The 16,911-nt window shown below is 44.7% G+C and overlaps 1 protein-coding gene across 4 annotated transcripts in view; it reads left to right on the plus strand.

The window, feature by feature from the left end:
• LOC144491451 (solute carrier organic anion transporter family member 2A1-like) overlaps positions 1-16,911 on the plus strand; it is a 450,593-nt gene that overhangs the window by 415,645 nt on the left and 18,037 nt on the right. For 3 of the 4 annotated variants that reach the window (XM_078209279.1, XM_078209280.1, XM_078209282.1), the window contains 2 exons: positions 1,915-1,979; positions 14,577-14,700. In XM_078209279.1, the coding sequence (XP_078065405.1) occupies positions 1,915-1,979; positions 14,577-14,700 (189 nt within the window). The remainder of the gene's footprint in view (positions 1-1,914; positions 1,980-14,576; positions 14,701-16,911) is intronic. The other variant, XM_078209281.1, reaches the window with a different exon arrangement.

Here is a 16,911-nt window from a genome sequence, read left to right on the forward strand (position 1 = left end):
TCACATCTTCTATTCTCTCTATGGACTGTCATTAGCAGCCTTTCTCCTTGTTTTTGTGGCTATGACTCATCTTTCATTCCGTCACCCCACAATGTAAGTATCTCCCATTTTCTATGCCTTTTAGCTTTGACAAAGGGTCATCTGAACTCGAAACATCAGCTCTTTTCCCTCATTACAGATGCTGCCGGACCTGCTGAGATTTCCCTGCATTTTCTTTTTTGCTTTCAGATTCCAGCATCCACAGTAATTTGCTTCTTTATAGAAGGAAATGAGTTCCATGGGGCAGGAACAGGCAGATCTATGGGCCTACCAGGACAGTCCTGTTTGTGGATTTTGGAAAGGATATAGAAGCAAACTGTGTGGGAATGGGCGTCTGTGAAGTTAAAAGCTGTGGAGGGAAGATCTCTGGAGGAGATTAGGTCACTGACAGTCTTGGAAACAATGGCTTAATGCTCAGTTGTGGGATCATGGTCCAAGGGAGGTAAGAGGAAGCATCTGAGAATTGTTGTTCAGCCTCTGCGATGTAGAGGTCAGTATGCCAGACAATAAAAGCACCTCCTTTGTTGGCTGCTTTGATACCAAAGTCAGGATTGGACCTGTTCGCTATTTCAACTCATCATCTTGCTTTGTGCCCACATGTTCATCCTTGGTGTGCTACAGTGCTCCAGGGAAGCCTAACACAAAATGTAGGAATGGCACCTCATCTTCCTTTTCGGCACTTTCCACTCCTCCAGACTTGACATTAACTTAACAACTTCAGACCATGAATTTTCAAGATGGAGATCTTGACCTCCTTTTGTTCTTTTCTTTTTGTCCCAATGCCCCCCACCATCCCCACAGGACCATCTGTCATTTGTTCTTACGTTTTTATTTCACTGAATGCTGACCTTTGATCTGCTATTAATACATTCTGCTAATTTACCTTTATACCAGTACCAGCACTTTTGTTAGTCTTTAACACTACCGTTTACAATCCCCTTATCTTATGCCCATAAAATCTTTGTTAAATCTCTCCTATCTCCCACCTATCCCTGACCTGCTGTTTTTCTCCAACCTTTCTTAAACAGTATAAAATCCATCACATTTCTCCCTCTCTTTAGCTCTGAAGAAGAACCAGATGGACTCAAAACCTTAACTCTGTCTCTTTCTCCACAGATGCTGCCAAATCTGATGAAATTTTCAGCATTTTCTGTTTTTATTTCCGATTTCCAGCATCTGCAATATTTTACTTTTATTTTGCTCTTATGCTAGTCAGGCGTCATCAGGAATACTGTGTCCAGTCTTACTTGAGGAAGGATGTGAAGGCATTGGAGAAAGTACTGAACTGATTCACAAGAACGATTCCAGGGATAAAGAACAGAGAGGTTGGGATTGTTTTCCTTGGAGAAAAGAAAGCTTAGAGCTGACTTGATAGTTATTCAAGGTCCCGAGGGGTATTGTCAGGGTAAATAGTGGGAAACCATTCCCTCTCAGCAGAACATCAAGAACTAGTGGGCACAGATTCAAAATAATGGGCAAAAGGAATATAAGTGATGTGAGGAATTTTTCACTCAGAGGGTGCTTGGAACAAATTTCCTGAGAGGGTGATGGAGGCAGGGTCGATCGAGGTGTTCAAAAGGGAATTGGATTGCTATCTGAAAAGATAAAAATGTGTAAGGTTACAGGAATAAGGCAGGAGAGTGAGAATGGGTAGAATGCTCTTTCAGAGAGCTCGTGCATACTTGATGGACTGAATGACCTCCTTCACTACCATGATTCTGACTGTGGGACAGAGGAGAAAAGTCTGTGAATGCAATTCACAGTGGAGAGAGCTGTGGACAGCACATTGGTAGTTGGTTCCAAGCATTGATCACATGCTATGATCAGATGAACAAATTTGAAGAACTGAATTCTTGTTTTTCTTCTATTTTCTAGAGTGGTGAGACAAGAAGAAAAATCATTTGCAATTGGGATCCAGTTTCTGATAATGAGGATGTTTGGTGAGTACAAGTCAATGAGGAAGACTACCCAACAAGTGATGCCCCACAATTTGAGAGTGGAACAGAAGGCTTTCTTTTACTTTCATCAATTTGGATTCTCATAATTCAATCATGAGGGTAGAAATGCAAAAGGTTGCTGACTCATAAAAATTGAAAAATAGAAATTGCTGAAAAATGAGACCATGCTATTGATGCTTTTCATCTTGCTGTCCATCAGGACAGACAGAAGAATGCCAAATTTCAAAGAGAAGAACAATGTATACTGCATGATAAAAAGGGTGCTGATTGGTTGGCAAGTTAGCTCTGATTGGTTAAGATGCTGTTATGGTGAATGCACCAGGGAGCCATTGTCCTCCAGAATTCTGTTTATTGAAAAAAGGTGCAATATCTGGATATGTTCCTTTAAACTGCAGAAGACAGGCTCCTGCATGTGAATATGTGTAGCTTGGCAAGTGTGAGTGACATTGTGAGCCTGGCTAATAATCTTCAATTGGTTGTTAGTGTAAACGTACAGAGAAAATAGGCGCAGGAGTAGGCCATTTGGCCCTTCAAAACTGCTCCACCATTGATTATGATCATGGCTGATGATCCAACTCTGATCCCACCTTCTTCCAATATTTGTTGTCCCTTTCATCCCAGGTGTTATATCTAACTCCTTCTTGAAAATGTTTTGACCTCAACGACTTTGTGTGGTAGCGAATTCCACAGCCTGACCACTCTCTGGCTGAAGAAATTTCTCCTCTCCTGAATCCTAAATGGTTTACCCCACATCCTTAAGACCATGACCGATGGTTCTGGACATCCCCACAATTGGGAACATCTTCCTGCATCTACCCTGATGTGCTGTTAGAATTTTATAGGTTTATATTCTTCTAAACTCTAGCGAATATAATCCTAACCAACTCAATCGTGACTCATACTTCAGTCCTGCCATCCTGGGATCAGTTTGGTAAACCTTCACTGCACTCATTCTGGAGCGCTAAGAAAGCCCACCAATTTTCTCAGGAGGCGAAGGAAATTTGGCATGTCTCCCACAACTCTCACCAACTTTTACATATGCACCATAGAAAACATCCTTTCTGGTTGTATCACAGCTTGGTATGGCTCCTGCTCTGTCCAAGACTACAAAGGGTTGTGAACAAAGCCCAGAGCATAATGCAAACCAACCTCCCATCCAATGACTCTGTCTACACTACCCGCTACCTCAGAAAAGCAGCCAGCATAATCAAGGATCCCACGCACCCCGGACATACTCTCTTCCACCTTCTTCCGTTGGGAAAAAGATACAAAAGTCTGGCATCACGTACCAACCAACTCCAGCTTCTTCCCTGCTGCCATCAACTTTAAATAGACCTACCTCATATTCAGTTGATATTTGTCTACACTCCAGCTATGACTGTAACACGACATTCTGCACCCTCTCCATTTTTTCTCTATGTATGGTATGCTTTGTCTGTACAGCATGAAGAAACAATACTTTGCACTGTCTACTAACAAATCATAAATAAATAATAAATCAAAAGCAGAAGCATCCTTCCTCAGCCAAAGAGACCAAAACTACATGAATATTCCAGGTGTGATTGCACCAATACATCCCTGCTCCTGTACTCTAATCCTGTCGCTATGAAGGCCAACATACCATTTAAGAACATAAGAACTTGGAGCAGGAGTAAGCCATCTGACTCCTCGAGCCTGCTCTGCCATTCAATAAGATCATGGCTGATCTTTTCGTGGACTCAGCTCCACTTACCTGCCCACTCACCATAACCCTTAATTCCTTTACTGTTCAAAAATTTATCTATCCTTGCCTTAAAAACATTCAATGAGGTTGCCTCAATTGCTTCACTGGGCAGGGAATTCCACAGATTCACAACCCTTTGTGTGAAGAAGTTCCTCTTCAACTCAGTCCTAAATCTGCTCCCCCTTACTTTGAGGCCATGCCCCTAGTTCTAGTTTCACCTGCCAGTGGAAACAACTTCCCTGCTTCTATCTTATCTATTCCCTTCATAATCTTACATGTTTCTATAAGATCTCCCCTCATTCTTCTGAATTCCAATGAGTATAACCCCAGTCTACTCAGTCTCTCCTCATAAGCCAACCCTCTCAACTCCGGAATCAACCTAGTGAATCTCGTCTGCACCCCCTCCAGTGTCAGTATATCCTTTCTCAAGTAAGGAAACCAAAACCGTACCCAGTACTCCAGGTGTGGCCTCACCAGCACCTTATACAGCTGCAACATAATCTCGCTTTTCTTAAACTCCATCCCTTTAGCAAAGAAGGACAAAATTCCATTTGCTTTCTTAATTACTTGCTGCACCAGCAAACCAATTCCTTGTGATTCTTGCACAAGGATATTCAGGTCCCTCTGCACAGCAGCATGCTGCAATTATTTACCATTTAAATAATAGTCCATTTTGCTGTTATACCTACCAAAATGGATGACCTCACATTTACCAACATTGTACTCCATCTGCCAGACTCTCGCCCACTCACTTAGACTATCTATGTCCCTTTGCAGAATTTCAGCATCCTCTGCACACTTTGCTCTGCCACTCATCTTAGTGTCATCTGCGAATTTTGACACACTACACTTGGTCCCCAACTCCAAATCATCTATGTAAATCATAAACAATTGCGGTCCCAACACTGATCCCTGAGGCACGCCACTGATCGCCAACCAGAAAAGCACCCATTTACCCCCACTCTTTGTTTTCTGTTAGTTCACCAATCTTCTATCCATGTTAATCCAAAACCCGTAACACCGTGCACCTATATCTTATGTAGCAGTCTTTGGTGCAGCACCTTGTCAAATGCCTTCAGGAAATCCAGATACACCACATCCACAGGTTCCCCATTGTCCACTGCACATGTAATGTTCTCAGGAATTCCACCAAATTAGTCAAACATGATCTGCCCTTCATGAACCCATGCTGCGTTTTACCAACGAGTCAATTTATATCCAGATGTCTCGCTATTTCTTCTTTGATGATACATTCAAGCATTTTCCCTACTACAATTGTTAAGCTAACCGGCCTGTAGTTACCTGCCTTTTGTCTACCTCCTTTTTTAAACAGTGGCGTCACATTTGCTATTTTCCAATCTGCAGGAACCACCCCAGAGTCCAGTGAATTTTGGTGAATTACCACTAGTGCATTTGCTATTTCTCCCACCATCTCTTTTAGTACCCTGGGATGCATTCCATCAGGACCAGGAGACTTGTCTACCTTTAGCCCCATTAGCTTGCTCAACACTATCTCTTTCATGATAATGATAGTTTTTAGGTCTTCACCAGCCATAGCCTTCCTGTCATCAATTTTTGGCATGTTATTTGTGTCTTCCACTGTGAAGACCGACACAAAATACCTGTTCAATGCCTCAGCCATTTTCTCATTTCCAATTATTATATCCCCCTTTTCATCCTCTAAAGGACCAATGTTTATTTTAGCCACTCTTTGTCATTTTATATATTTGTAGAAACTTTTGCTATCTGTTTTTATATTCTGAGCTAGTTTACTCTCGTAATCCATCTAACTTTTCTTTATAGCTTCTTTCATGGCTTTCTGCTGACCTTTAAAGATTTCCCAATTCTCCAGGTTCCCACTAATCTTTGCCACTTTGTATGCATTTTCTTTCAATTTGATACCCTCCTTTATTTCCTCAGATATCCATGGCTGATTATCTCTTTTTCTACAGTCCTTCCTTATCACTGGTATAGACTTTTGCTGAGCACTGTGAAAGATCGCTTTGAAAGTGCTCCACTGTTCCTCAATTGTCCCACCAGAAAGTTTTTGCTCCCAGTCTACCTTTGCCAATGTCTCCCTCATCCCTTTGTAGTCTCCTTTGTTTAAGCACAAGCCACTGGTATTGGATTTTACCTTCTCATGCTTCATCTGTATTTCAAATTCAACCATACCATGATCACTTCTTCTGAGAGGATCCCTAACTGCAAGATCATTAATTATTCCTGTCTCATTAAACAGGACCAGATCTAGGATAACTTGCTCCCTCGTAGGTTCCATTACATACTGTTCAAGGAAGCTATCGCGAATACATTCTATGAACTCCTCCTCAAGGCTGCCTTGACCGACCTGGTTTGACCAATTGATATGTAGATTAAAATACCCCATGATAATTGCGGTACCATTTTTACATGCATCAGTTATTTCTTTGTTTATTTCTCTCCCCACCATTATGTCATTATTTGGCGGCCTATAGATTACGCCTATCAGTGATTTTTTTCTCCTTACTATTTCTAATTTCCACTCAAATGGATTCAACCTTTTTTTTTTCCGTAGAACCCCAAGGCTTTTTACTCTTATGTGAGGAATAGAAGAATGACCAGGGTGAGGTTAGGGCCGGTCAAGGACAGTAGTGGGAACTTGTGTATGGAGTCAGTTGAGATAGGCGAGGTGATGAATGAATACTTTTCTTCAGTGTTCACCAAGGAGAGCGGCCATGTTTTTGAGGAAGAGAAGGTGTTACAGGCTAATAGGCTGGAGGAAATAGATGTTCGGAGGGAGGATGTCCTGGCAGTTTTGAATAAACTGAAGGTCGATAAGTCCCCTGGGCCTGATGAAATGTATCCTAGGATTCTTTGGGAGGCAAGGGATGAGATTGCAGAGCCTTTGGCTTTGATCTTTGGGTCCTCGCTGTCCACGGGGATGGTGCCAGAGGACTGGAGAATGGCGAATGTTGTTCCTCTGTTTAAGAAAGGGAATAGAAATGACCCTGGTAATTATAGACCGGTTAGTCTTACTTCGGTGGTTGGTAAATTGATGGAAAAGGTCCTTAGGGATGGGATTTACGACCATTTAGAAAGATGCGGATTAATCCGGGATAGTCAGCATGGATTCGTGAAGGGCAAGTCGTGCCTCACAAATTTGATAGAATTTTTTGAGGAGGTAACTAAGTGTGTTGATGAAGGTAGGGTAGTTGATGTCATATACATGGATTTTAGTAAGGCGTTTGATAAGGTCCCCCATGGTCGGCTTATGATGAAAGTGAGGAGGTGTGGGATAGGGGGAAAGTTGGCCGATTGGATAGGTAACTGGCTGTCTGATCGAAGACAGAGGGTGGTGGTGGATGGAAAATTTTCGGATTGGAGGCAGGTTGCTAGCGGAGTGCCGCAGGGATCAGTGCTTGGTCCTCTGCTCTTTGTGATTTTTATTAATGACTTAGAGGAGGGGGCTGAAGGGTGGATCAGTAAATTTGCTGATGACACCAAGATTGGTGGAGTAGTGGATGAGGTGGAGGGCTGTTGTAGGCTGCAAAGAGACATAGATAGGATGCAAAGCTGGGCTGAAAAATGGCAAATGGAGTTTAACCCTGATAAATATGAGGTGATTCATTTTGGTAGGACTAATTTAAATGTAGATTACAGGGTCAAAGGTAGGGTTCTGAAGACCGTGGAGGAACAGAGAGATCTTGGGGTCCATATCCACAGATCTCTAAAGGTTGCCACTCAAGTGGATAGAGCTGTGAAGAAGGCCTATAGTGTGTTAGCTTTTATTAACAGGGGGTTGGAGTTTAAGAGCCGTGGGGTTATGCTGCAACTGTACAGGTCCTTGGTGAGACCACATTTGGAGTATTGTGTGCAGTTCTGGTCACCTCACTATAGGAAGGATGTGGAAGTGCTGAAAAGAGTGCAGAGGAGATTTACCAGGATGCTGCCTGGTTTGGAGGGTAGGTCTTATGAGGAAAGGTTGCGGGAGCTGGGGCTGTTCTCTCTGGAGCGGAGGAGGCTGAGGGGAGACTTAATAGAGGTTTATAAAATGATGAAGGGGATAGATAGATTGAACATTCAAAGACTATTTCCTCGGGTGGATGGAGCTATTACAAGGCGGCATAACTATAGGGTTCATGGTGGGAGATACAGGAAGGATATCAGAGGTAGGTTCTTTATGCAGAGAGTGGTTGGAGTGTGGAATGGACTGCCTGCAGTGATAGTGGAGTCAGACACTTTAGGAACATTTAAGTGGTTATTGGATAGGCACATGGAGCACACCAGGATGATAGGGAGTGGGATAGCTTGATCTTGGTTTCAGATAAAGCTCGGCAGAACATCGTGGGCCGAAGGGCCTGTTCTGTGCTGTACTGTTCTATGTTCTATGAACCTACATCATCTCTCACTACCGCCCTGATGTCATCCTTAAATATCAGAGCTACACCACCTCCCTTACCTTCCTGTCGGTTTCTCCGAACAGTCTGATACCCCTGGATATTTAACTCCCAGTCCTGACCATCCTGTAACCATGTATCTGTAATGGCCACCAAATCATACTCGTTTGCAATGATTTGTGCTGTCAACTCATTTACCTTGTTTCGAATGCTACGAGCATTCAGATAAAGTGCCCTTATGCTAGTTTTTGTGCCTTCTTTTTGAATTCTAACACTTCCATTCATAACATCTCCTGACTTCTCCTTCCTTTTAACTTTTTTCCTGATTGTTGATATAGTTGGAACTTTCTCCCCACATTTTGTCCTTGCTCCCTCCTTCTCGGACTCCTTACATAGGTTCCCATCCCCCTGGCATGTTAGTTTAAACCCTCCCCAACCGCTCTAGCAAACACTCCTCCTAGAACATCAATCCCAGTCCTGCCCAGGTGTAATCTGTCCAATTTGTACAGGTCCCACCTCCCCCAGAACCGGTCCCAATGCCCCAGGAATCTGAAACCCTCCCCCTGATACCATCTCTTCAGCCACGTATTTATTTGATATATCCTGACATTTCTACTCTGACTAGCACGTGGCACCGGTAGGAATCCTGAGATCACTACCTCTGAGGTCCGATTTCTTAACTTTCTTCCTAGCTGCCTGCATTCTGCTTTTAGGACCTCATCCCATTTTGCTGCCTTTACTGCCTGTTCACCTGCATGCTTACTTTCAATGACCAGTGGATAAGGACAACCAGGTCTCATTGCACATTCCCATCTCCGAACTAATGGCAATTCAGATAGTAATCGTTTTTGCTACCAAAGCGAATAACCTCACAGATGTCTACATTATACTGCATCTGCCATTCATTTGCCCACTCACTGAACTTGTTCAAATCACACTGAAGGATCTCTGCATCCTCTTCACAGCTCACCCTCCCACCCAGCTTTGTGTCAACTACACACTTGGAGATACTACATTTAGCTCCTTCATCCAAATCATTAATATATATAGTGAATAGCTGGGGTTCCAGCACCAATCCTTGTCACTAGTCACTGCCTCCCATTCAGAAAAATACCTGTTTATTTGTACGCTTCGTTTCTGGATAAATGTGAGGTTATCCAATTTGGTATCAATAATAGAAGGACAGATTATTATTTGAATGGGTGTAAATTGAGAGAGGTGGATATTCAGAGACCTCGGTGTCCTTGTGCATCAGTCACTGAAATAAGCATGCAGGTACAGCAGGCAGTAAAGAAGGCAAATGGTATGTTGGCCTTCATAGTGAGAGGATTTGAGTATAGGAATAGGGATGTTTTACTGCAATTGTGTAAGAAGGCCACACCTGGTGTATTGTGTGTAGTTTTAGTGTCCTTATCTGAGGAAGGATGTCCTTGCTATAGAGGGAGTGCAGCCAAGGTTTACCAGGCTGATTTCTGTGGCAGGTCTGACATATGCGGAGAGACTATTTCGGTTAGGATTATATTCATTGGGGTTTAGAAGAGTGAGAGGGGATCTCATAGAAGCATATACAACTCTAACAGGATTAGATATGATAGATTCAGAAAGAATGTTCCCAATGGTGGGAGAGTCCAAACTAGGAATCATAGTTTGAGGATAAACTTTTAGGACTGAGGTGAGGAGAAATTTCTTCATCCAGAGAGTGGTGAATCTGTGGAATACACTACCACAGAGCATAGTTGAGGCCAAAACATTATGTGATTTCAAGAAGAAATTAGATATGGCTCTTTGGCTAAAGCGATCAAGGGATGGGGAGAGAAGGCGGGATCAGGATATTAACTTCAATGATTGGCCATGATTAAAATGAATGGTGGAGCAGGCTCGAAGGGCCAAATGGCCTACTCTCTCTTCTATTATCTATGTTTCCATATATATACTGTGGGGCAGCACAGTGGTTCGCACTGATGCCTCACAGTGCCAGGGACCTGGGTTCAATTCTGGCTTTGGGTGATTGTCTGTGTGGGGTTTGCACGTTCTCCCTGTGTCTGCGTGGGTTTCCTCCAGGTGCTCTGGTTTCTTCCCACAGTAAGAAGTCTCACAACACCAGGTTAAAGTCCAACGGGTTTATTTGGTAGCAAAAGCCACTCGCTTTCGGAGCGCTCGCTGCTCCTTCGTCAGGTGAGTGGGATTTCAGTGAAATTCAGTGGAAATCCCACTCACCTGATGAAGGAGCAGCGAGCGCTCCAAAAGCTAGTGGCTTTTGCTACCAAATAAACCCGTTGGACTTTAACCTGGTGTTGTGAGGCTTCTTACTGTGTTTACCCCAGTCCAACGCCGGCATCTCCACATCATTCTTCCCACAGTCCAAAGATGTGCAGGTTTGGTGGATTGGCCATGTTAAACTTCCCTTTAGTGTCCAAAGATGTGTACATTAGATGGATAGTAAATAGGTGATATTAAGGGGATGGGGTGGGGGGGAAGGGGAGGGGGTTAACCTGGGTAAGATACTCTGTCAGAGATTAGTTGAGACTCAGCGCAGACTCATAGAGTCATAGAGAGAAATAGCACGGAAATAGCCCCTTTGGTCCAATTTGTCCATGCCGACTAGGTTTCGGAAACTGAACTAGTCCTATTTGCCTGCATTTAGCCCATATCCCTCTAAACCTTTCCTATCCATGTACCTGTCCAAATGTCGTTTAAATGTTGTAATTATATCTACCTCAACCACCTCCTCTGACAGCTCATTCCATATACTTGCTGTGCCAAATGGCCTCTTCTGCACTGTAAGGGATCTTTCATTCTATGACTGTGGCTACCAGAGCAGGTCAAAGGCCAGGAATCCTGTGGTGAGTAACTCACCTCCTGACTCCCCAAAGGCCTGTCCACAATCTACAAAGCACAAGTCAGGAGTGTGATGGAATATTCTCCACTTGCCTGGATAAGTGCAGCTCCAATAACACTCAAGAGGCTTGACACCATCCAAGACAATGCTTGATTGCTACCACCTCTACAAACATTCAGTCTCTCCACCATCAATGAACAGTAGTAGCCAAATGTACCATCTACAAGGTATACTGCAGGAACTCATCAAGGTTGCTTCGGCAGCACCTTCCAAACTCACAATCACTACCATCTAATAGGACAAGAGCAGCAGACACCTAGAAGCACCACCACCTGGAGGTTCCCCTTCAAGTCACTCATCATCCTAACTTCAAAATATATCACCGTTCCTTCACTGTCGCTGGGTCAAAAGCCTGGAATTCCCTCCCTAACAGCACTGTATGTACATACCTATACCACATGGACTGCAGCAGTTCAAAAAGGTAGTTCAACACCACCTTTTCAAGGGCAATTAGGGATGGGTAGGTAATAAGTGCCTAACCAGCAATACCCACATCTCGAAAATGAATAGAAAAATGTCTCAACCTATCACAGTTGACTTTTCAACCAATCAGCACCCCTTTTCTAATTTTGTATTAGAAACATAGAAAAACTACAGCACAAACAGGCCCTTCGGCCCACAAGTTGTGCCGAACACATCCCTACCTTCTAGACTTACCTATAACCCTCCATCCTATTAAGCTCCATGTACTCATCCAGGAGTCTCTTAAAAGACCCGATTGAGTTCGCCTCCACCACCACTGACGGCAGCCGATTCCACTCGCCCACCACCCTCTGTGTGAAATACTTACCCCAACATCTCCCCTGTACCTACCCCCCCCAGCACCTTAAATCTGTGTCCTCTCGTAGCAGACATTTCCACCCTGGGAAAAAGCCTCTGAGAGTCCACCCGATCTATGCCTCTCAACATCTTATACACCTCTATTAGGTCTCCTCTCATCCTTCGTCTCTCCAAGGAGAAAAGACCGAGCTCCCTCAGCCTATCCTCATAAGGCATGCCACTCAATCCAGGCAACATCCTTGTAAATCTCCTCTGCACCCTTTCAATCTTTTCCACATCCTTCCTATAGTGAGGCGACAAGAACTGAGCACAGTACGCCAAGTGGGGTCTGACGAGGGTCTTATATAGCTGCATCATTATCTGCGGACTCCTGAACTCAATCCCTCGATTGATAAAGGCCAGCACTATGCCTTCTTAACCACCACCTCCACCTGCAGGGCCGATTTCAGAGTCCTATGGACCCGGATCCCAAGGTCCTTCTGATCCTCTACAGTACTAAGAGGCTTTCCCTTTATATTGTACTCCTTCATCCCATTTGACCTACCAAAATGGACCACGACGCATTTATCTGGGTTGAAGTCTATCTGCCACTTGTCCGCCCAGTCTTGCATCCTATCTATGTCCCTCTGTAACTTCTGACATCCCTCCAGACTATCCACAACCCCACCAACCTTCGTGTCGTTGGCAAACTTACCAACCCATCCCTCTGCTTCCTCATCCAGGTCATTTATGAAAATGACAAACAGCAAGGGTCCCAGAACAGATCCCTGGGGCACACCACTGGTGACCGACCTCCATTTAGAAAAAGACCCATCGATACACACTCTCTGCCTCCTTTGGGCAAGCCAGTTCTGGATCCACCGGGCAGCAGCCCCTTGGATCCCATGCCCTCTCACTTTTTCCAGAAGCCTTGCATGGGGGACCTTATCGAACGCCTTGCTAAAATCCATATGAACCACATCTACCGCCTTCCCTTCGTCAAAGGGATGTGCGGGTTAGGTTGATTGGCCATGCTAAAATTGCCCCTTAGTGTCCTGGGATGCGTAGATTAGAGGGATTAGTGGGTACAATATGTAGGGATATGGGGGTAGGGCCTGGGTGGGATTGTGGTCGGTGCAGACTCGATGGGCCGAATGGCCTCTTTCTGTACTGTAGGGTTTCTATGATTTCTTCTATGAATGTGTTTAGTCACATTTTCAAAGAACTCCACCAGGCTCGTAAGGCACGATCTGCCCTTGACAAAGCCATGCTGAGTATTCTTGAGCATACTAAACCTCTCTAAATGCTCATATATCCTGTCCCTCAGGATCTTCTCCATCAGTTTACCAACCACTGAGGTTAGACTCACCGGTCGGTAATTACCTGGGCTATTCCTATTCCCCTTCTTGAAAATAGGAACCACATCCGCAATCCTCCAATCCTCCGGCACCTCTCCCGTCTCCATCGACGACGCAAAGATCATCGCCAGAGGCTCTGCAATCTCTTCCCTCGCCTCCCACAGTAACCTGGGGTACATCCCATCTGGACCCGGTGACTTGTTTATCTTGATGCCATTCCAAGAATCCACCACAACCTCTTTCTTAAAGTCTTAAAGTATTCTTGGGTCTGTCCTTATGAATGCAATCTAAAAAGCTTCAAAACCATTTGTTTTTATTCAGCAATATTCATGTTATGTTAACTATTGTTATGATCCAGGCTGAAAACTCCAAGGTGTTTCATGAAGATAGCCTCGACCCTAAGTTTTTACCTTTGAATTTGGCACACCTGTGCATAAGGTGTTTCACTCCAGATATGATTCAAGTGACCCACCAGGAAGTTTTTATCGAACAAAGTTTATTTAAGAACACAGTTAAAAAATAATAAGAAAAATTAGCATAACCTTTACCAATTGCAAGAATCAAACATGATATCATACAAACCTTAACAGCTAGCTATGATGTTCCTCGTCAATCAACATCCACAAACATACACCCCTTTCTAGGCTTGGCACAAAAAGCAAGTATGCTCACATGATGCTGGATTTTGCAACACTAAACACCTGCTGTGAATTAGTCCTTTGAAAGTTGGATTAAAACTCTGAGGCTTCCCAGTCCTGGAACTTTCAGCACGCCTCTAGAGAAAGAGACAGAGACACTGCCTGTCTCCACCAACTTCTAGGTTGCAACTCACAGACAACAGAATTTCCAACTCCAGAGAGCAGGGGAAACAAGAGATACTGTCTGCAGTCCCAAAAGCATCTGAGAAAAATGAAACTAAAACCTTAGAGTTTTCTGTGGGGAAAAAACTGTCCCCAGGCAGCACCTGACCTTTCAATTATGTTCCACCTAGCAGTTCCAAAAGGCTCATAAAACCCCAGGACACTGCACTAGGCCAGACTAAAAATTATCATGAGGTCCATTATGTTGCTTCAGCAGCAATTAGAGGACACCAGCTCCAGACATGATGGCAACAATAAAATCTTGCAAAGGAACTGCTTGAAAAACCAGCAAAGAAACAGGAGTAAAACACATTTTTTAAAGGCACAATATCATCACACTATCAAGTGACTAAAATATAAACAAATGTTGGCACAGACATAAATGTGTTCATAGATTAGAAACATCCCTTTAGCTTTGATCAGATTTAGAATAAAATGATGAACCTGGGTTTGACATCATTGGCTACTTTTTATAGTTACTATGCTTAAATCTTTTCTCTTGATCCACAATGAAATTAGGCTTGGACGTGTGTGTGTGTATAAGGTATGATAGTGTGGGTGTGAGCTGTATGATTTTTCAAAACTGTTTTTCTTCTCATTACAGCTTGGTTACCAGCCCCTGCTTTGTTTGGTGCTGTGATCGATTCAACATGCATCAGGTGGAATAAGACATGCACTGGAAAGAGGGGAGCTTGTAATTACTATGATAACAATCTACTGAGAAAAATGTAAGTTGTTTTGTCTTTTTAAATTGGAACAGCAGAAGCTAATTGTCTATCCAATCTCATTTTCCCTCAGTCTCTCATTCTGGTCTCACTCTGGTTCACCTTAGAATCTCTCTCAACTCTCACTCTCAATCTCTGCCCCTCAGTCTCCCTTTTGACCCTCGCTCTCACGCTTTTAGCATTGAGCCTTCCTCTCCAATCAGCTCAGAGTCATACTCCACTCTCACATTCTTTCTCTCAGTCTCTCTCTCTCTCTTCACTCTCACTTACAATTGCCCCTCAGTCTCTCTCTCTCCACTGTCACTCCCTTTCTCTCATTCTCTCTCCCTTCACTCTCACGCTGCTTTCCCTCAGTCCCTCTCTCAACTCTTACACTCACACTGTTTCTTCTCAGTTTGTCCCTCCACTGTCACTCTCATGTTATTTCCCTCAGTCTCTCTCTCTCCACTCTCTCTCCATGGGGGCAATTCTCCTGAAAAAAAATTCGAAGTGCTGAATTCACGGGGAAAAATGGTGCAAATCATGATTGTTTTTTGTGTGGGAGTTCAGACTCGAATCTCGCACGCTGTGTGCTGCAGAGGTCACAATCAGGAATATCATTAAAAGCTCAGGGGGGCGGGACCGATTCACCCCTGAGCTTGAATCAGAGTCTGACAGTTCCAGAACTCTGCACATGCGCAGTGGCCCTGATCTGTCAGCCTCTGGTTTGCTGGCCAGCTTGACCACTGGCCAGCCCGGGTCTCTCGCAGTGCTGCCCATCCATCCACCACCCCCCCACCTCCCCATGGCACGACCCCCATGACCATTTCTGGGCCAGCCCCGACACCACCCCCCCATCCCAGAGCGTCCCGATCACCAGCCCGCCCCCCCCCCCCCCCCCCAGCAGTGACAATTCCCCCCCCCACACTGGCAGACCCACCCACCACAGGAGGCAGCCCACCCCCCCACCCCCCCCCCCAAGCCAGCAAACCACCCCCAGCCTGCCCTGATCGCTGGCCTCCCTCCAGTCCTGGACAGATCCAAATGGCAGAGTGGCAGCATGGCGCCGCACCCCCACCGATCGCTCCTCGGACCCAACCCTTTGGCACTGCCCCATGCCCAGTGGGCATGAACACTTTTCCCTTGGACAGTGCCAAGGGGCACAGGCTGGGCACTGCCGGGATGCCCATGCCCAGGGAGCGCCACTCCCCCACCGCCCGCCCCCCTGGGGACCCCGATTTCGGGGTTGTCCCGCTAGTTTCCCGAAAGTGGGGTGTTACTTTAAACCACGTCGGAGTGAAATTGCACTGGCAGGGTTGTGGTGATGCTATTAGGCCTGAAGAATTCAGTCCTGGGCCCGATAATCATGTGCAAATAACATTAAAAATAGATTTAAAGTACTTCCCTTGTCTTCCCATTGGTTTCCTGCGTGGTCTCGACCACGCCTGATTTCCGGATCTGGGAGACGCGCATGTATCGGGAACGCATGTTTGAATCCCACGAATCGGCACACATGCACATCTCCAGACCGAACCCACCAAAATATTAGCGGGTTGGAATGGGAGAATCGCCCCCTCATGTTTCCAGTCAGACTCTCTCTCCACTCCCATTCTTTGTCTATTCAGTTTTGGTCTCCATTTTCACTCCCACACTGTTTCCCCTCAGTCTCTCTCCTCTCTACTCTCTCACACTTTTCACTGTATCCCAATACATGTGACAATAATAAACCGAATCTTTCCCTTAGTCTCTATCTCCACTCATGATCTCACTCAATTTCCCCTCAGTTTCTCTGTCTCCACTCTCACTGTTTACCCTCAGTCTCTCTCTCCACTTTCAGGCTCACAGTTGTTAGAAAGCAGAAGTAGACCCCCCCTCTGAGGACTAACACCTAACCACTCAAAGAGGAGTACCTCAAATCATAATCTCTAAAAGTGAGTGTGAAGTGGTACAATCTGCTCTTCAGCAACTTTTAGTGGTGAAATCAAAATAACTCCCTAATACTCTCTCTAAAGTCAACAACAATTTATTTATCTAACTAATAATGAACAAGTTAACTAAACTATTAACAAACCGAATTAAACAAGATTTAAACTTGGGGGGGGGGGGGGGTTAAACTAATTTGTCGGGGATGGGAAAAGGAGTTGTAGTCCGGAGGTCAGTGAGTGTAGTGAGGTACTGGGAAGGGTATCATGGTCAAAGGTGGGTACCAGCCGACAAGAAGGTGGGTTGAAGTGT

The sequence above is a fragment of the Mustelus asterias genome, chromosome 3 (assembly GCF_964213995.1).
Source record: "Mustelus asterias chromosome 3, sMusAst1.hap1.1, whole genome shotgun sequence".
In the NCBI taxonomy this organism is placed as follows: Eukaryota; Metazoa; Chordata; class Chondrichthyes; order Carcharhiniformes; family Triakidae; genus Mustelus; species Mustelus asterias.